This window comes from Astatotilapia calliptera, chromosome 10 (assembly GCF_900246225.1).
Source record: "Astatotilapia calliptera chromosome 10, fAstCal1.2, whole genome shotgun sequence".
Lineage (NCBI taxonomy): Eukaryota > Metazoa > Chordata > Actinopteri > Cichliformes > Cichlidae > Astatotilapia > Astatotilapia calliptera.
The window spans coordinates 462017-482752 of record NC_039311.1 but is presented as its reverse complement, the minus strand read 5'-3'; the positions used below and the strand labels follow the sequence as shown (position 1 = coordinate 482752).

The window sequence follows — 20736 nt, the reverse complement described above, 5'->3', positions numbered from 1 at the left end:
GCCCCTCCCTGAGCCTGGGTCTGCCGGAGGTTTCTTCCTGTTAAAAGGGAGTTTTTCCTTCCCGCTGTCACCAAAGTGCTTGCTCATAGGGTCATATGTTTGTTTTGTTTTTTTTAAGAGTAGGCCTACCGTACAATATAAAGCGCCCTGAGGAGACTGTTGTTGTGATTTGGCGCTGTATAAATCAAACTGTCGCTGCTGCACCACCCAAAGATGTCCTTGGATTAAAAAAGTGAAGCATCTAGGAAGGGTGGCCCTCGCCTGATGAGGACTCATCTGACGGCCCACCTGGTAACAGCTAAGGTCTGAAAGATAAACTTCCTTTGCAGTTTAGAATCACACAAACACACAGTTGTGATCAAAGGTTTACAGACGCTTGTGATAATTTGGGGTCAATCAATGAACTGTTCTTTGTGGACAGCATACACTGTGTGCAGTGTGAGTGGAAAGCACTCTGCTGGCAGCAAACAGTAATTGTGATTTCTTGTTGATAAAACTTTCAGGTAAATTTTCAAGTATGACATCACCATAAATGATGGTGGATATGAAAGCTCACTTTTTTTATGCCAGGCTCATTTTCTATCCTCCATTTATTCTACGTCCAGGAGCAAAACGTAGCTTACCGTGAAAAACAACATCTACAGCTGTGTTCATCGATGCAACAATTAAAAAACACACTGTGTGCTGCTCTAACACTTCACCTAAATATATTCAGAATTATGGTATCAATCCCTTTTCAATATTATAACATATGAATATGCATAAACATTCTGAATAAAATTCACAGGTTAATGAAGATCAAACTATAAAGACGTGACTGAAGTGCTCAGGACAGAAACCATCTAAAAAAAGCTTCTGACAGTCTGGACTGATGAAACCACGATTGTAGTTTTAGCCGAACGAAGGGAAGTAAAAGCTATGGAGAAGCTATGTTGACGAGATTTTCTTTTATTTAGAAAAGAACCAAATAAGATGAAAACGTCTGTTTCATTTGAAAAAAAGGCAGCGACACAGTGGAAGCCCAGATGTGCCATTTTGATTGGGATGTGTATTTTTACACATCTGTGTGCACAGGAAGCTTTTTGAAAGATTTGTGAAGCTGAACTTGTATAAATGATCACTTTTTACTCAGGTTTGGATGCATTTGTAGAGCTGTTTTCATTGTGGTCAGATTGCTTTGTATGGACTGAAGCACACGGACTTTTTTCTTATACAGTGCTTTTCTACTAAGCACCATATACAACTTCATTCACAGCCATTCATACAAGCAGTTTTTTCTATGCTTTGTCTTACTGAAGTGTTTTCTATCTAACATGAACATAAAACTATAGCAGGCAGGGATCAAACCAGCAGCTCTGTGATCAGTAGATGTTCTACCTGAGCTACGGCCTCTTGTGAGTCCTCAAAAATGACACACAAAAATAACTGTCACTTTAGGCTTGTGTATCAATCCATGCACATTTGTAACACGTCTCAACTCAAAGAAAAATGGTGTTTTTCCAGTGGCCAAGTCAGTCACATGATCACAACAAACGGGGAGCAACTGAAGGTGCTGTAATAAAGATCTATCAGAGCATCTCCGGGCAGGAAATGCAGTATTTGGTGATGTTGTGGGTTCTACACTTCATTCATCTAATTATTGACACAAATCCTTACATTTAAATTTGTTACTTCTTCCAGTGACCTCTGAGCCCCTCAAAGATGTCTGTGATCCCTAAACATCTTCTTATTAAATTCAAGCTCAAAGTCTTCAATCATGTCATGGTTGTTTGATATAAAATCCACTGTTGATGTAGTTTTTTTTTAACCTGAGCACACAGAAGAGCTCTGAACAGTAGTGATGTGCGATACCACTGATTTCCTTTCCGATCCGATACCAAGTAATATTCAGGGTGGTATCGACGACACTGATCCGATACTTTGTACAAAAACTTATTTTATTTATTGTATCTCAAATTATAGCATCATAATGATTACAGGACATCAGATTACTTGTTCTTATCACGTAATAATGCAGAGTTCATCATATAGAAATAAAAATCCTGAAGTTGTGGCTATTTGAACACGTTGCCTGCCTGCAGCACTAAAGGACTCCGTGAGAGACGTCTGTCTCCCCTAGCAGCACCTGTCCTTCTCCTCCTCTTCAGTTCGCCTCAACATTACCCTCGTCATATTCTGTGATACGATTTACTCTGAGGTGTTTGACGAGGTCAGTGGTGTTGTCACAGCACCTCACTTTCTTGCCACATGTATCGCAAACCACGTCTCGGCTGTTTGTGGATGTAAAACACGTCCGCACATGACTCCAGTTACGCTCAGCCATTGTTGTGAGTGCGCACGCCAAGGGGCTGCCACATTTATACAGCCATATTTCGCACATGACTATGAAAGGCGGAAGAGGAAGTAGTTCCTTCCAATTGTAGACGATCCGAATGATATAGGTTATTTCCACTGTGTTCCTGTTAATGATAAACTACAAATTTACCCTAAATTACTAAAATATCGATATTTTAATGTGAGAATCGTTTCTAGAACATAAATGACTGGTATCGGAGAAATCGATATTTCAGGATTGATCCGCACATCACTACTGAACACAGAGCACCTTGGGACCAATGAGCCAACAGATGAAGACAATGCTGAACCTCTAAGGTTCAGTAAAGGGAGTTAAAGGATACGTCATCTGATGGCAAAGCAAAATTATCACCAGATGAACAGATGCAACAGACAAAATGAAACGGCTGATGTGCCACTGAAAAAGCAGAGACTGCTTTCTAATTGAAATCTATTTTAAAGTAACTGAAAGTTGAAGAGCTTGAGGAAAACAAAGTCCCCACCAGTTTGTGTTGAACTGGAGAAAGCCTGATCCATGGAGGCTCCAGACCAGTTTACCCATGTTTCTCTACAACTGTTTAAAACTGTCAGTTCTCCCCCCTCAAAAAGTGGTTTTCTCTTGAAATAATAAGGATCACGACTACTTAAAAAACACGAATGCTCGGAGAAATAGAACAGGCATTCCTTAATAATAACATTAATCAAGGCCACTCCAGAGAAACATCTGGAAACTCAAACATTAGCAGTGAAATCAAACTGCAGCAACACGTTTGGGGTTGTATGGCCTACTTATTCACCCCGCTTTAGTTTCTGCATAAGCTTAATGACAACACTGTCTGTTCCAATCAGCTCAGCGCTGCTCTACGATCCATTTTTCAAACTTTATGACAGTTTTAATTGCTCCCACCTGCTGCCTCATCGACCCGCTCAACAGCCACTTTCAGTCACATGTGTGGATGCAGACAAAGAAGTCTATTAGGTGCAACTTGCCTTTGCTCCAGTGAGGTCACTTGGGCATTAAATTAGTTCCAGCCCAGTTCCAGTACGAAACACTACATGCATTTGAAAACTTTGTCTTATCTTTTTTCTCTCTCCGTTGTTTGCTGTCAAATGTTCATAAAGAGGCACTTTGACCAACTAGTGAGTGAACATCATGGAGAGACTGACATCCAGTGGTCTGTCCTCCATTATCCCTTTGCTTATTCAACATGTATTGCATGCATGCATGACATGCATATATGCATGTGCAAGGTTGGCGGTCTGGGCCTTGTTAAAGCTGTGTCTGCACTGTAAGATGTATTTTTAGTGTATAACTAACAGCTGATATTAAATGTCAGCACAGTTAGTGCAGTGTTGTTAGCCAGGGATTGATTCCTAATCTCAGTCAGGTCACAAGAGAGCGAGTGAAAAGCTTTGACTTAAACTATAAGCCACAACACTGGAAGCACTGGCAACTCCAAAAAACAGCATGTTGGGTCCTGGTAATCATGCTGATATTACTATGATAGTACCACTCACCTAATCTTTGGTCCAAAAACAACACACACCTCATTGCCATGTCAACCCCCCCCCCCCCCCCCCACATGTGTGCTGCAGAAACCAATGAGCCCAAGGTGTTATCTTGACCTCCAAAGTCCCCAGACTTCAGTTTGACTGAGCATGCACAGGATGTGCAGGTACATCTGATCCACAATCTGGCATACCCCACAGCACACCAGCAAAGCTTCAGTGCCCATGTCTGCAGGCAACATCCAAACTGAGCTACACACAAAACTAGCTGGTGGTTTTAATGTTAGCTGCATGGGTGTATTCTGTGCAAACCATCATGACAGAAAAAACATGCAGTCAGAGTTTAAAGGAAGTACACTCTGTCTTAATTCTAAGCTTTCATGCATATGCTTAAATTATTTAAATCTAACCTCAGATGTAAAACTGTGTGTTTTACATCTGACGTTAGATTTAAATCCTTTTTGACTTAACAAAAGTTCAGCCAAATGCAGAACACATGCATGAACCACGTGAAGCAGAAATAACTTGAAGTAATCCTTTTCTGTACGACTTCAGTCTTTCACATGACTGCCCAGGCCCTCTGGCTGCAAAACAAGGTCAAACCATCATCGCTCTACCACTGGCACCATTGGTGTTGGTGCCGGTACGCTGTTTGGTTTCCACCAAACGTGCTACTGTGCATTACGCTCAAACATCTCATATTTGGTCTCGTCCATCCAAAGGACACTGGTACAGAAGTATGGTCGTTCGTTCAGGTGCAACTTCGTGAGCCTAAGCTGTGGTGTGGTTCTTTTTACAGAGAAGAGGATTTCAACCCTTCCAAACAAGCCCAACTTGTTAAATCTTTCTCTAATGGTACTATAATAAACTTTAATATGCTACCTGATACCTGTAGAGTCTGAGATGTTCTCTGAGTGTTTCATGGTCTGAGACTAGGGTGACATCGGGTTGTCTCCTCTAAAGACTGGCAGCTGTATTGAATGTCTTCTAATTGTAAATAGTGTTTTGTACCGCAGATTGTTTGCAAATGGCCTTCTATCGCTTCGCAGAAGAGAGTTACTTTTTAAGATCATTGCTGGCCTTTTTCCTCCTTGTGTTAACACACCTCACTCGAGACCAGCAAACTGCCAAAACTCCTGCTTTTATAGCAGTGCTCACACTGATGATGATCAATTAATGCATTTGATTAGCAATTAGCGCATCTGATTTCTGGCTGCTACTTACCCTCTTAATGCCTATTAGGCTTGGACATGTAATAGGACGTTATTAGGTTTTCACACATTGCTTCTACATTTTGACAAAATTAGTGTCAGATAAACACTGACAGCTGGGACAGACTACAGCCCCAAGCATGAACAAAAAGACAATGAATAGAAATAATGACATGTGTGATGTGTTGGTGTTCATCTGATAAATATTGACATACATTTCAAGACCTGCTAGGGACCAGAAGATATTGTCATTATTTTTGTGATTTAAAATGTAATCTAAAGGTTCTGTACTTTCTATGACTACTTGCTCTTGAAAATTTGGGTTTGCCATCAAGAATTCTAAGCAAGGTTGGAAGAAATATCCATTTTCTCTCTTAAATATGCAAATTTGTGCATCAACATACCCTGAAATCCATTTACCAATTTAGCCAAAAAAAGACAACCCTAACCATGGATTTCTCTGGGATTGATGTGTTTGGCTCAGTAACAAGAAAAGATTTTCAAACCATGTTTGAATTTCCATGTAAAGACCTGATCTCACTTTCCACATACGAGCTTGTATATGAATTTACAGCAACTGCTGTGATAATCTTTTTCTGCTTCATTTGCCTATTTATTAACATTTAATGAATGAAGGTGCTCCAACTAGCACTTCATTTACATTATCATGCCCAACACTGCCCAGCCCCAAAACAAGTCACCATCTGGACCAAGGAAATTAATAAGAACTACTAATTATTGTAGTATGTTTTGTTTGGATTCATCCAAAATCAGGAAATGAGCAACTTCTCATTCCTTAAACAACCCAACATGTTTTCATGGAAAACCTGTTAGTGGAAAAATGTCGAGCTGTTTCAGATGGGTCAAATTACTGGCCTGCATCAAGCAAAGAAAGAAACCGACTCTACTAAATACGAGTTAAGAAATGTCCAATGCAATAATACCTGGAAACACCTGGACACAGGACTCAAAGCTATGTGCCGAGAACTCAAGGGACAAACACCCAACTGTTGTACTGCCGCACAAAAACTATCAGTAAGACTTATTGGAAACAAATTTCAGTTTGCTGGGACGCATAAAGACTGGACCCTGGGGCCGTGGCAACAACTCATGTGGTGTGATGAGTCTAGATTTAGCCTGTTCCACACTGATGGACATAACAGGGTAAAGAACAAGATCTTGGACAGCTGACCTGTATGGCAGTGTTATGGGCTACAACGTGTAAATACTGACCCATACTGTAGGCATATATTATATCAGGCTCATCCTGTGAAAGGACAGGTCAGGGAACATGACGCATTATAACACATGGACTGGCTGGACGTTACCTCCATCAAGAGGCATCTCTAGGATGTGCCGGAGAAGACTTTACACATAATGCAACTCCATAGTTTGTACTTTTAGGTCTCGAGCATTCTAAATAAGATTATGTTATTTCGCCCATTTCAAGCCAAATGCAGTGAATGATATGGTGTAAAGCAGGGGTCTCGAACTCCAGGCCTCGAGGGCCGGTGTCCTGCAGGTTTTAGACGTGTCCTTGATCCAACACACCTGATTTAAATGCCTAAATGACCTCCTCAAGTTCTCCAGAGGCCTGGTAATGAACTAATAATTTGATTCTAGTGTGCTGACCCAGGGTGAGATCTAAAACCTGCAGGACACCGGCCCTCGAGGCCTGGAGTTCGACACCCCGGCTGTAAAGCTACAGCCCATACTGCCGTAGTCTCATCTCAGAGCTACTTGGATATTTCATTGTTAGAATAAACTCCTGCTGGCCCAAGTCCACATTTCAAACATTAAACAGATTCTTAGAAACACGCGTTACCCCTCTAATAGATCCATGGTAGAAGTGACAATTTCGGCAAACAGCACAGTGTGACCCAGCAGCTTGGTCTTCAGGTTCTTGCTGTAGGTCTCCATACTAAAGTGGGCCCAGCTCTGCGACTCTGCAGAATTAGTGACCAGGGCCACAGAGCCTTCAGGCAGCAAAAGAGCATCCTGAAGGTCTGAACCAGACATCATGACGAGGGAGGCCTTGGACAACGTAAGGACACCGTTGTGTTCTGCATGCGCCTGGAGCCATTTCAGGAATCTGGCCTTGGCCTCCTGTGTTGAATACAGAAGAGAGGACATCAGTTTGGTTTTATTTTACAGACTGTCAGTAGTTTAAATTGCTTTAGGACTTATGCACAACCACAGTGGTATATCTTAATAATTCCGGTCTGTTTTAAGTTGAGAAGTGTGTTTAAGGGCACAAGTCACCATCAAGTGCAGCTCTACTAAGGAGATGCTCTGTCCACACTGCTGTCCTGCGCAGGCCCAACCCCCTCAGTGAGATCAGCAACCACCTCCCTCTACATGGATGACATCAAGCTATATGCCACTAGTGAACGAGACACCGCCGCTCGCCTAGTTTCAAGTCACTGTTACCACGGGGACCACTGTTACCTTCACCCTCCACATCTTCTCGAGGTCTTCTCTCAGCCCGCTTTTCTTCCCTTCGTCCTGACGTTGCACTCATTCAGTATCGCTACATCTATCACTAAGGTCGTCTTCCCCTGCGCTGCCTGCAAGGAAAGCTTCAACCACCACCTGCAGAGCCGGAGAATGATGGCTGAGACTAGTTCTGCTGGAGGTTCCTTCCTGTTAAAAGGGAGTTTTTCCTTCCCACTGTTGCCAAGTGCCTGCCCACAGGGGTTCGGTCTGATGGTTGGGCTTTTCTCTTTATTACTGCAGGGTTTTTAATCTACAATATAAAGTGCCTTGAGGTGATATTTGCTGTGCTTCATAAATAAATATAATCTCGTCTTGATATCATCCAGGAGTGTGATCAGGTCAGAAACTGCAGATGGTACAGAACAGAGCCACATGAATGCTTCAGGACAAATATAACAGGGCATAAATGTCTTAACTGGTTGGCTATAAAACACGTATTCATTTATTCTTTACTGATGTTTTCAGAAATATTATTTTTTTACAAAGATTCTAATTATTTTGTATAAAAATTTCAGTGTACACAGACATGAATATTCTGGCAGACAGGCTACAGGATTTTAATACCAACGGTAAAAACCAATAAAATAAACAGAACAGCTTTATACAAGACTAAGGATGAATGGACTCTGTTACCAATACAGAAACTGGATTTAACTAAAGTTTAAGACGATATTTATTTGCTCTGGCCTAATTTATTAGGGGTGCAACGATACTCGTATCGATATTGAACCGTTCGATACAGTGCTTTTGGTTCAGTACGCATATGTATCGAACAATACAACATTTTTAATTTATTTTATCAACTTTCCTTCTGATGATGCTGTCTGTGTTGAGTGCTCAGTGGATCTGCGCTCGACAGTGCAGCCTAGGCAGAGTAGTCGAACGCAGATTCACTGAGCGCAGGGCAAGCTAGCGAGACAGAAGCTAAGCTCTCCTTGCAACATGGCAAACTGGACCTCCCCCACCCTCATTCAGATCTGGCGTTTGGAATTATTTTGGTCTTCATGTGACGTATGACCCTGCAGCCCGGATCTCAGCTGACCCTTCTCACCCTGGACACAGTCTGTTTGACCTGCTCCCCTCAGGCAGGAGGCTCCGGTCCATTCGCACCAGAACCTCTCGCCACAAGAACAGTTTCTTCCCCTCTGCTGTTGGACACATGAACAATAACCACATGACTGTCCCCGCCACTAACACATGACCCTACGCTGTGTCACTGCATCATTTCATGTCTGGCACTGATCACCACCTGCACTCATGTATATATCTTTCTACGTAGCACTCATAATTCTTATTCTCATGTATATATCTCATGTATATCTCATGCACATATCTTTCTTTCTACATAGCACTTTAATTCTTATTGTTTGCACTGAAGCACTGCAGCAATTTCCTAATGTTGTAAACCTCAACATCTGGCAATAAACCCATTCTGATTCTGATTCTGATTCTGAAGGTAAGCGCGTCATGGACTAAGGTAAAACAGTATGTTGGATGTGCCACGCAATGCTCAATTACATGGGTGGGAACTAGTGTGTTAGCGCAGTTAGCTCGTTAACGTGTTGGCCGTCCAGCCCCACGCACGGGGCGATCAGGGGTAGCTCGTTAACGGAGATTCGCCGTGTTGTGGCGTTAATGTCATTTCAGATTAACCTGAAAGCACTAGTGTGAACACAACGAATATGACTGCACATTTACACCGACATCATCCTAGTGCAAAGACAAAAACAACAAGCATGCATGCTACAAACTTTACCCGAGTCATTTAGACAGCCGTTAGCACGTGATTCTCCTTATGCTGCTGAGAATATAGCCCAGAAGAAGCGGATAGTATAGCTTTTATTTTGGAAAGAGACATTTCTCTGTAATAAACTGTCTTTTCCAAAGATGAGTGATTCCTCAATCAGATACAGGGCTCGCAAAATCGCTAGCCCGACGTCCTGGGGCTAGCGATTTTTCCAGTCGGGCTACCAAAATCTATCTCTGCCCTGCCCGTCGGGCTATTGTAGGAAAAATATATGTCAATGCTTTTGCATTCTTTCAGAAATGTAGCTGGGTAATTATGTCATTGGCATCGGTGATCCACTGTCAATATGTGACATATTGAAGTCGCGTTTGAATTTGCGCTTGTTTTTTTGCTTTCACTTTGCAATCGCGTGAACTGTGTATAGAGAGCGACAGCACTGATCTGTGAGTGATGATAATTTGCACCAATTCCTCTGACATCGTCTTATCAATCGTTAGCTTACTATGCAAACATGACAAGTGAAATCTCCCGCAGCTTAAACATGTGAGAGGTTGATCGCAGAGAATCGCTGAGCTTATGTGAGTGCCTGTGTAAAAGCAGCAGGATATATATTTTAGTTCTGCTGAGCCAAATAAGACAGGTCAGGGTGAAGAAGTGACAGCCAAAGAAAAGCTTACCACAAAACGGAGAAGTTATGACAAATCATGTGGTTTCATGGACAAAAGAATTTCTGTGGCTGCGATATGACGAGCTAAATAACCAGGGCTGCACATAAGTGGTCCGCAGGTGCGCATTCGCTGTCAAAATAAAAAACACGCACAAGATAAGAAGTTGCAACGCCTGTTTGCGTACATAAGATTTTCAGGAGGAGGACAGACGTTTGTTTAGAACTCTTAAAGATGTCGAAGAAGCTCCTTTAAGCAATTACTGTGATGTTCCTCCACCTCCAAAGAAATGTCAGGAGTCCGAACCACAAAAGAAGCATGTATTCTCGGAAAAGTGGTTGCAGGAGGTGAGCTGGCTTCAAACAAATGATGAACGCACAGAGATGTGCTGCAGAATGTGCCGTGAAAATCCCACTCTAGCGGACAAAAACAGCCTTTTATATGGATGCAAACGCGCGCTGCAACTTCTTATCTGGTGCGCGTCTTTTATTTTGACAGCGAATGCGCACATGCGGACCACTTATGTGCAACCGTGTAAATAACATAATGTTCTGCCGGGTGTGTTGTTGGTTTTCCCTCGATTTCTGAGTCGACAAGCGCCTTTGTTACTGGGACCAGTCATTTTAAGAAAGGCCCCCATTAGAACCCATGAGAAATGCAAGAAATGCATTATTGCTCAGTCTGCAGTAAACTGAAGAGTCCCTGCCCGAAGGGCTACCAGGGATTTTGAAATTTTGCGAGCCCTGAGATATATATATATTTTATTACTTTGTTGTTTCAGCAACATTAAATTTAAAAACTGTACTTTTGAGGTAAAATATATATTTATAATTTTAATAAATGACAAATTAAAAAGGCATGAACATTTTTTTGTATCGAAAAAATATCAAACCGTGACACCAAAGTATCGAACCGAACCGAGACTTTTGTGTATCGTTGCACCCCTAATAAATAAATAAATAAATATATATATATATATATATATATATATATATATATATATATATATAAAAATAAAAAAAACAAACTTGAGTGTTCAAACCCAGCTCATCACCACGCTCAAAGTGGCTGCAGGAGCAGCTTTTAATCAAAGGTAGTGCTACTGCAGTGACCACAGCATCGATGTGATGCAAACCAATAGTATGAATGTTAGCTTGGCAGCATTTTTAAATAAAGAAACAATGAAATAAATTACCTTTATTTTTATCATACCAGTGGTTTAATGTGAGTAGTTGATAATGTATGAGATATGGGTAAGAGAGGGAAGATGACTTTGCCCATTTAAGACAAAATGAATGGTGTACTGCACACCAAATACATGGACTGATTCTTATAGAGCACTTTTTCTACTCTCCCGGAGTTCTCAAAGCTATACAACATGCCACATTCACCCAATCACACCCATTCTCACAAGCACTTTCTGTAATCCGAGTGCTTTCTGACGACACTCACACACATTCACAGACCGATGCATAGGAGAGCAACTCGGGGTTAGCATCTTGCCCAAGGATACTTGACATGTAGACTGGAGGAGCCAGGGATCGAACCACCGACCTTCCGATCGGTAGGTGACCTGCTCTGCCTCCCTGCAGCGTCTGTATTGGCTACAGCCAATTTCTTTTAAAATGTGACACTCAGTCATAGAGCTGCTGTGAAGAAGGGCTCCTGCTACTGAGCAATGTGGGCCTTCAACGCCCCCTAGGGGTTAAAAATAAATAAAAACTCCCAGCGCCAAATTGTTCTCTCACTCACACACACACACACACACACACACACACACACACACACACACACACACACACACACACACACACACACACACAGACAATGCATGAATATTTCCAGTTTTTCCAGGATGTCTGTACAGCACACAGTGACAGTGTCTGACAGCACTCAGAACAATGGGAAAGTTCACCGAAGTCAATAAAGAGCAGAGGAAACCTGCAGGTTAACTGTGAACTGAGGATCTGTAATTCAGATGTGTCACCTTTTTTTTTGGCCTGGATGAGGAGCCAAGGTGTCCTCCTCACTATGAGCCAAGACACCAATCAAATTAAATGAACTAACGTATTATATTTATATAAAAAATGAAATTACTTTTGAGTAAATATCTCAGCAGCTGTGAGTTAGCCATCATTCACACAACACTGATTGCTTTATCAGGGCTGTAGCAGATTAGCACTCTGTGGTAACGCTGCGCTCTCCAACCTGAATCCTGCACTGGATCTAACTGGTTTTTGAGAGTTTGGAGGGCGGAGCCTAAAGGGAGCAGGCTCCTAATGTGATTGGTCACTTTGATGGACAGTTCAGATTACTGCAGTAAACCAAGTTACACCCTTGTAACAGTGCTGTCAATGATTCAGTTACAGTCAGCTGACTTACCGACATCTCACCCGCACTCTGAGGGATTAAGCCATTGGATACAGGCTAAACACTGAGACACATTTCTATATAAAGAGTAGAAATGTGATATACAAGAACCAGTCCATTTACAGTCTGGCAAATGTGCCATAACTGCAGAGTCTGCACCAATCCATGGCACGCTCCATCTTCCTACGAAGACTCCAGAACCACAGGATACTTGAAGCTCCTTACTTTGGGCAGCACTGAACAATTTGACACGTATGGCCTAGAATTAGAGACAAGCACAGGTGGAATCCAACACCATCTCAAGGATGTGGACACAGCTGTCACCATTTAAGGACCTGATGGCACTTAACAATAGACGCAGAGTTCAGCTGTGCACCCTACATGTGCCCACAATTCCATATTCAAACCTTAAAAGGAGCATCTTAGGTGAACTTTCAAAGGTCATGTCACCATGTTGGATGGTGAGTGGTTGAAAGAAGCTGCAGCAGACGACAGCACCAATCAGCTTCATCTGTTAGACGAGGTTCCTTCTGCGTCAAAGACATTTTCTAATTATTCAGCACAAACAAGTTTGGAGCCTTCGGTGCTTTCAAACTCTGTTTCCATCCTTGGGTTGTGAACAGTGTGTCATTGTGTGACCTAGCCCTCTTCTACAAGGCCAGGAAAACAACTATTCATGAAGTTAGATGGGTATCTTCATTCTCAACATCTAAATGTGATCATAGATGATCCGTGTTAGCTTGTTGCTGCTGTAATATTGCCAAACGGAATAAACGCTGTGTCAAACATGTAATGGACAATCTTGGTAGATTTAAAATGTTCTGGCAATCCCGCCCTGCTGGCAGCACCGTCCCTCCACAGAAGTCTACCAGATAAGAGTTACCTTCTACTATTGCTCCCTAACACGAGTTCAGATTAAACAAAGGCATCTTATTTGCCTTTTTTCCCCACATTGTTATGATGTCATAGTTTTGCAGTGTGGTAGGTCAGTTGCAGTGTTGATCCTGGATCTACACTAGTATAATGCAGGAACTACATCAACGTGGGTGCCTCAGATACACCGTTAACTGAACGTGCATGTGTCTGGTTTATTAACTTTTAGAGTTAGGGTTTGGTTCAGTTTTCACACAGGGTTTAGGTAGCACTTCTTTGGAACAGCTCGTTTTGTTGGTTATTCTGGCCATGGTTCACCCCGGAGTTTAAGCTGGTGGAGCAATAAAGCTCACCTTAACTTTGAATTGGCTACTGGGTTTGTGGCTTTGGGGGCCGGGGCGGGGACACCCGTGTTTGAGCTTTATGTTGCGCTACGGACGTAACAAAGGACACCTTTACCATGTTATTAAAAAACTATGATTAATTAGAATGAGCATTAATACAATTTAATCAAAGTGATAGAAAACGTGATGTAACTTGATTCTGTTGCAGTTTTCAACAAAGGCTCAGTCCCCAAAATTATCTGGGCTAGCTCCTTTACTCAACAAGTTATGAGGTCTCAAAATGCCAGAAAAAGAAGAGAGTAACTTTATCCTAACCCTGTAACTTACAGTAACTATAGTACTTCATATTTAAAATATAGCACATTTAATGAAGCAAAGCTACTGTACTTCAGGTGGGAGGCACTCACTGAACCTATTTCACATGGAGAGATGAGCCAATAGGACATGAAGCTGTTCTTAGTCTTGAACACAAGAACGCTGAGTATCTTACCTGAGAGGTAGCGAGCAGGTGTACCGCACTTGGACTTGGAGTCTGACTTGGTTCACATTTGAGGCCTAGAGAGGTGAGGATTTCTGTCAAGACTTCATACCGCGAGGCATTGTTGACCTTCAGTTCATCAAAAGCATCCAATGGCAAATTCTGAGAGTTGGGAGCAGTTTCAAAGTGGACCTGCAGATATACATGTTTAAGTAAAAACATCAGAAGATGCAGGAAACATTGATGTGGCAGCAAAAATGAGTATTATTTATTTTATACTGCAAATATTTGCACCTAATAAATCTGCTTGTAATCTAGACATCATATGACTTCGGGCTTCATTTACTAGCCCAACAGTTAGCAGTACCACATACCCACTGTCAGCACCCGGATTCATTCAGAATGCATAAATAATGATAATAATAATTATGATAATATTTCTAGACCCGACTGCAAAACGAGGACAGAACAGTTCCTGGATTATAGAAGTTTCAGGCTGCTGTGGCAGTTAATTTACTGCTAGCTACACCATTAATAAAGGAATCGTGTGCTATAGGGAGACTGCTAGATCAGCTGATCTTCTCTTAGATCTGCTGCTATAGGCTCAGACTGCTGGAAACATCCCATGATGCAATTATCCTTCACCTGAAGGCATTTTTGCCTCTATTGGACAGTGCAGCACTGAAGATGGAAAATCAGGAGAAAGAGCAAACATCAGAGTTGAATCCAGGCTGCTGCACTCCTGTGGTGGGGAGTACCCACTGAGCCACTCACACTCATGTCAGTCACTGAGACCTCACACATCTGAACCTCTTTCTTCCCGTTAAGAGATTTTCCAACTGCCGCCAAGTCCTTGGACGTGGGATCGCCTGAATGTTGGGCTTTTCTCTCTAACATCACATGGGCTTTATGTGTGAGGCAACTGTTGCTTTGATCTGACACTACAGAAATACAACAGCATGCAGGTTCACTGTCCCACATGTGTTAGCACTACTGCAGGCCTCAATAAAAGCATGCTATTCATTGTCCTCGGGGACAATGAATAGCATGCTTTACATGGGTTTACCTGACAAAGGACAGCTTCTCCACTGTCCCCTCCGTGGGTCAGTCGTACAATAACCATATCCTTCTTATGGGGGACATCCCCTTTCAGCTCCCCCCACAGTTCAACTTCTCCTCCCCCCCGAGGATCCCTGATGTAGACTTTCCCACTCGCCAATATACTCAGATTCAGCTCTGTGCTGTCTTCCTTGGTGAAATTCAGCTTGTTGACCTGCATGCACTGGCTCTGCCTGACTTCCAGGTAGAGTCCTGCAGGGCACAGAGAAGAGGCTAGCCCGAGGACTTTGCCCCCCTGGCTCAGGTAGGTGAGAAAGCGGGTCTGAAGCTGGGGACTTAGGGTTTCCTCTTCTGCCAGTACCAGGAGTCTTGTGTTTTCCAGCCAGGGATCATTCAGTGCCTGCTCTGGCTGGAGCGGATAGATGATGTTACTTTCCGTGTTTATACATTCTGATAAAAGCTGGCGAACTGTCTGAAAACGTTCCTGACAGCCCCCCGTGTAGACGAGAACATTTGGGAGTTTGCCACCGCTTTGACCAAAAAACCCTCGGGAATCATTTTCAAGTTCATCGAGACACTTGTTTCCAACAGAGTTATCATCCGGTAGGTCTGGAATATTCTCAGCGGAGGCATATTTGACAGAGAGTATAGTACTGTTCTCCAGTTCCAGACATTCATGGCAGCTGGACAGATGCAGGTGGTGTCCGTGGCCCTCCATGTGGTGATGATTCCCCAGGGAGTGTTCCTCCAAGTCACCGAGAGATTCCAAATCCTGGGAGCTGCGGAGTGGCTCTGACCCTCGCCGGTCCTCTAACCTCCTCTTTACCTCTGGGATGAGAAGGAAGCTGCCTTTACGGCACTGCAGATGATGGTGGCGAGCTATGGGCTCTCCAGTGCTACAGGGAAGCAGTGACGACTGTGCCCGTGGGCTCTGTGGACACTGCTGGTCCAGCAGTGCACTCAGAGTGGATTCTTGCAGGAGGACAGCTGTGGAAATACAACCACACCACAAAAACATCAGAACCATCTACTGATCTATCTTTGTATTCAAACTTCAAACAACTGTTTCTGTCAACCACTAAACTACTGAACAGTAAAACAGTAACAATGTAAGCTCTTTGGTACAGTTCTGGTATCCAGCAGCTTCGGAGAACAAACAGCTCAGAGCCGCTGAAACCTTTCATTCAGCTGTGCTACACCACAGAGGTATAAAGCAGGGGTGGGGAAGTCCAGGCCTCGAGGGCCAGTGTCCTGCAGGTTTTAGATGTGTCCTTGATCCAACACAGCTGATTTAAATGGCTTCAAGTTCTCCAGAGGCCTGGTAATGAACTAATCATGTGGTTCAGGTGTGATGACCCAGGGTGAGATCTAAAACCTGCAGGACACCGGCCCTCGAGGCCTGCAGTTGGACATCCCTGGTATAAAAGCTTAACCCTATACACAAATACAGCAGGGAAAAGAAGCACTGAATAAATAAATGAATAAATAAATACACACACACACACAAGCATTAATAGCAATGTGCAATACACATACGCTTATTCTTCTTATTTTTATTACATAAGTTTCTGTGTTGTGTCGTTTTGTGTTGTTCGTACGTGGGACAATTTTCCGATTTCATTTCACTATCGTACTATGGATGACTGTGCAATGACAAAGAATTATCTTATCTTTCTATGTAACAATCACACACATTCATTCTTCGATAGAAGCATCAGAGAGCAACCTGGCAACTATCCGAAGGATATTTGGCATGCAGGCATGTTTGACAACCAGGGATCGAACCAGCAACCTTCCAATTAGTATATGACCTGCTCTACCTCTGAAGCTACAGCTCATATCATGATGGGGTAAGAAGCTCGGTGGCTGTAGAGTTCCACATGTTGGGCAGGTACAGGTCACAACTTCCTCACAGACGACAGAAAATATGTTTGTGACATTATTTAAACCTGAGCTCCTGAAAACAGTCAAAAAATGTCTGTAACTCTTCAATGGGTCATGAGACAGTTTAAGTTTAAACTGTGCGGCTCTATACCTGTAAGCTCAACGTTGTATATGAGGTTTTGTGAGTGAAAGCACTTTCCTGCTGCTGCTGGATGCAAGGCTGAGTTTAAAGAGCTACTTCAGACACTACAGGGTGAGAACACGCTTCTACCTTTTTATCTTGGAAACGTAAACTAACAATAAGAAAGTTTATTCTCCTTCTGAACGTCATCACTGCAGTACTACATGAACACAACCTCGGGGAAGTATATTAGGGCGTTTGGTAGAGGGGTGGAGCAAAACCCGACCAACAGAATTTCAGTACGATCCTCATCGCTTTCTCTACGGTGACAAGATGAAGGTGTTGGCACATGAAATTGCTGTTTTCTTTGGGCTTTATTAATCACGCTGATCAACATAATACTCGATGCAAACGAGACATGAGTAAGGAACTGTGAGGTGTGATACCATGTAACAAAAACATCGTAGAAAATCTACTTGAAGACCACATACGGACTATCTTTGAGGGCGTAAGTCCATTGTCCAGCTGGAGGCGATCTTCTATGAAAGCTATCCCGAGCTGGCTGTAGCTCTCCACGCTGGCTCGAGCGACTGCCCTGAACGGCTGGCCAGGGCAACACGCCACAGGGAGACAGCAGTCGGACAACTTCAGCACCTGCACAACACACAGTGACACGTGTTAGAGTTCAGCATGCCCCGCCTACTACATCATCACCTGGTGTAAGGAGGGATTAGTACAGAAACTATAAGCCTGTAATGATGGTCACGTGTCTATTTTCACCTCACTTCATAAAAGCTAACCTAATAACAACCACAGCATCATCCGAACAGCATCAATGGCTCCATCAGCACAAACCAGAAGAACATGTACCTTATCCCATATTTGTTAAATGCATATTTTTCTGTGTGCTACATTTAACATTGCTAAAATACTAAATATGAAAACCATCATAACCACCAAAACCATTATTATCCACATTCTGCATTTTGTGCCGGTTCATTCAGTGTAGTGTTTTAAAGAGGCACAAAGGCTCCAACAAGGAAACAACGGCCTCATTTACACTGATGTCACGTCAGCACCTGCCAGCTGCATGCTAGCTACAGACGCTTGTGTTAGAAAACACACTTAAGTACAAAGACCTGGTGAAGTACTCTGATTTGTGACGGCAACATTACAACAATGGGATTGTCCCATTAGCATGGTGGGTAGCTAATGTGGCTAACGTTACGTATGGCCGATGCTCCCTTCTCTTCATAGTTCTGTATTAAAGCACAGCCAACTGTACATTCAGCCGTTTTTCTTTCTGTTGGAACAAGCATCAGCTCATTAGGACAAAAGTGACAACCAGCCAAAGCCATTTAAAAGAAAATTATTATCACTTTAGAACCACGTCACTGACAAAAATCAGCATTCACATAAGCTTAAGCCCTCAGCTACGATTAAGGGAACTTTCTGAATGTGACAAAGTGAAGTACAGTGGTTGCAAAAGTATTCGGCCCCCTTGAACTTTCCCACATTTTGTCACATTACAGCCACAAACATGAATCAATTTTATTGGAATTCCACATGAAAGACCAACACAAAGTGGTGCACACGTGAGAAGTGGAACGAAAATCATACATGATTCCAAACATTTTTACAAATAAATAACTGCAAAGTGGGGTGTGTGTAATTATTCAGCCCCCTGAGTCGATACTTTGTAGAACCACCTTTTGCTGCAGTTCCAGCCGCCAGTCTTTTAGGGTCTGTCTCTACCAGCTGTGCACATCTACAGACTGAAATCTTTGCCCATTCTTCTTTGAAACAGCTCCAGCTCAGTCAGATTAGATGCACAGCGTTTGTGAACAGCAGTTTTCAGATCTTGCCACAGATTCTGGATTGGATTTAGATCTGGACTTTGACTGGGCCAGTCTAACACATGGATGTGTTTTGTTTTAAACCATCCCATTGTTTCCTGGCTTTATGTTTAGGGTCGTTGTCCTGCTGGAAGCTGAACCTCCGCCCCAGTCTCAAGTCTTTTGCAGACTCCAAGAGGTTTTCTTCCAAGATTGCCCTGTATTTGGCTCCATCCATCTTCCCATCAACTCTGACCAGCTTCCCTGTCCCTGCTGAAGAGAAGCCCCCCCAGAGCATGATGCTGCCACCACCATATCTGACAGTGGGGATGGTTCAGAGTGATGTGCAGTGTTAGTTTTCCACACATAGCGTTTTGCATTTTGGTCTCATCTGACCAGAGCAGCTTCTTCCACATGTTTGCTGTGTCCCCACATGGCTTGTGGCAAACTGCAAACGGGACTTCTTCTGGTTTTCTGTTAACAATGGCTTTCTTCTTGCCACTCTTCCATAAAGGACAACTTTGTGCAGTGCACGACTAATAGTTGTCCTGTGGACAGATTCCCCCACCTGAGCTGTAGATCTCTGCAGCTCGTCCAGAGTCACCATGGGCCTCTTGGCTGCATTTATGATCCTGAACGCTTTAGGTAGACGGCCTTGTCTAAATCCAATCGAGAATCTGTGGCAAGATCTGAAAACTGCTGTTCACAAACGCTGTTCACGTGTGCACCACTTTGTGTTGGTCTTTCACGTGGAATTCCAATAAAATTGATTCATGTTTGTGGCTGTAATGTGACAAAATGTGGGAAAGTTCAAGGGGGCCCAATACTTTTGCAACCCACTGTAGGTTTATTTATTTGGACACTAAACGTTGTTACGGTTACTCTCTTGGTGAGCAATGGTGAGGACAAACATGGCGTTTAAATTATGAGTTTCTTTGAAAGAAATGTGGCATTTTTGTTGTTGTTTGAATCTTGCCTGTAAATTAGCATGACATGGGACCTTTTAACTTTTATTGAAAAGTTAAAAGGTGTAGTAACTGATGAACGTCTCCAGTAGAGGGCACTATTGGGCTTCTTTTCCTGGAGCAACTCTCCTGTTAGTAGTTTCATTATTACAGCATCCAATCAGTCAGGGGCAGAGGATGACTACTTTGATGAATAGTTTTGTTTTACACTGCAGAAAAGCTGCGATCAAGAGAAACTACTGAATAAATGAGCAGATACCTCCACCTTTTTTTCCTGAGCTTACCAAACAAAATCCAAATTTTATTAATTTCATTATTTTAAAATTTTGACATTTGTCTTTAACCCTCATGCTCGGGTCCTCTACCAGAGGCTGGGAGCTCGAGGTTCCTGTCCAGTATCTTTGCTGTTCCCAGGACTGTGCTCTTCTTAGACATCTGTCCTGAGCTGTGCTGGAGCCAGTCACCCAGTCAGTGTTTCATTTATATTTATATACATACAAGCTTGTTGCTTCATAATGAGAACAGAAGTTAAGAAAGCACATTGCTTACTTTCTTTTTAGACGGCCGATGAGAAGGAGAGCCCACTTTATGTTCTGTAGCTTCTATGATGAAAAAAATATTGTCTATTCGTGGAGCACAAACGGTAGAGGACCGCAGGAGAACAGTCCACTGGCTGAGGTCCTCACATACCTGGAAAAGTACAGACAGAACAGACGACAAGTTCAAACACTACAAAGTGTTACACATAAAGTAGTTAGTAACAATAGTCACATGTTTTCTCGGTGTCCCATTATCAAGTATGGTATCAGCGTGGTGTACAATGTGACCGATATGAAAGTGTTGGG

The 20736-nt window shown here is 42.8% G+C and overlaps 1 protein-coding gene across 2 annotated transcripts in view; it reads right to left on the bottom strand.

Moving 5' to 3' along the window:
• The window catches only part of hlcs (holocarboxylase synthetase (biotin-(proprionyl-CoA-carboxylase (ATP-hydrolysing)) ligase)), a 49236-nt gene that overhangs the window by 25217 nt on the left and 3283 nt on the right, over nt 1–20736 (bottom strand). For both annotated transcript variants that reach the window (XM_026181405.1, XM_026181404.1), the window contains exons 2-6: nt 20441–20581; nt 17583–17745; nt 15094–16073; nt 14040–14219; nt 6880–7160 (exon numbers count right to left, since the gene is read on the bottom strand). In XM_026181405.1, coding sequence (XP_026037190.1) covers nt 6880–7160; nt 14040–14219; nt 15094–16073; nt 17583–17745; nt 20441–20581 — 1745 coding nt within the window. The remainder of the gene's footprint in view (nt 1–6879; nt 7161–14039; nt 14220–15093; nt 16074–17582; nt 17746–20440; nt 20582–20736) is intronic.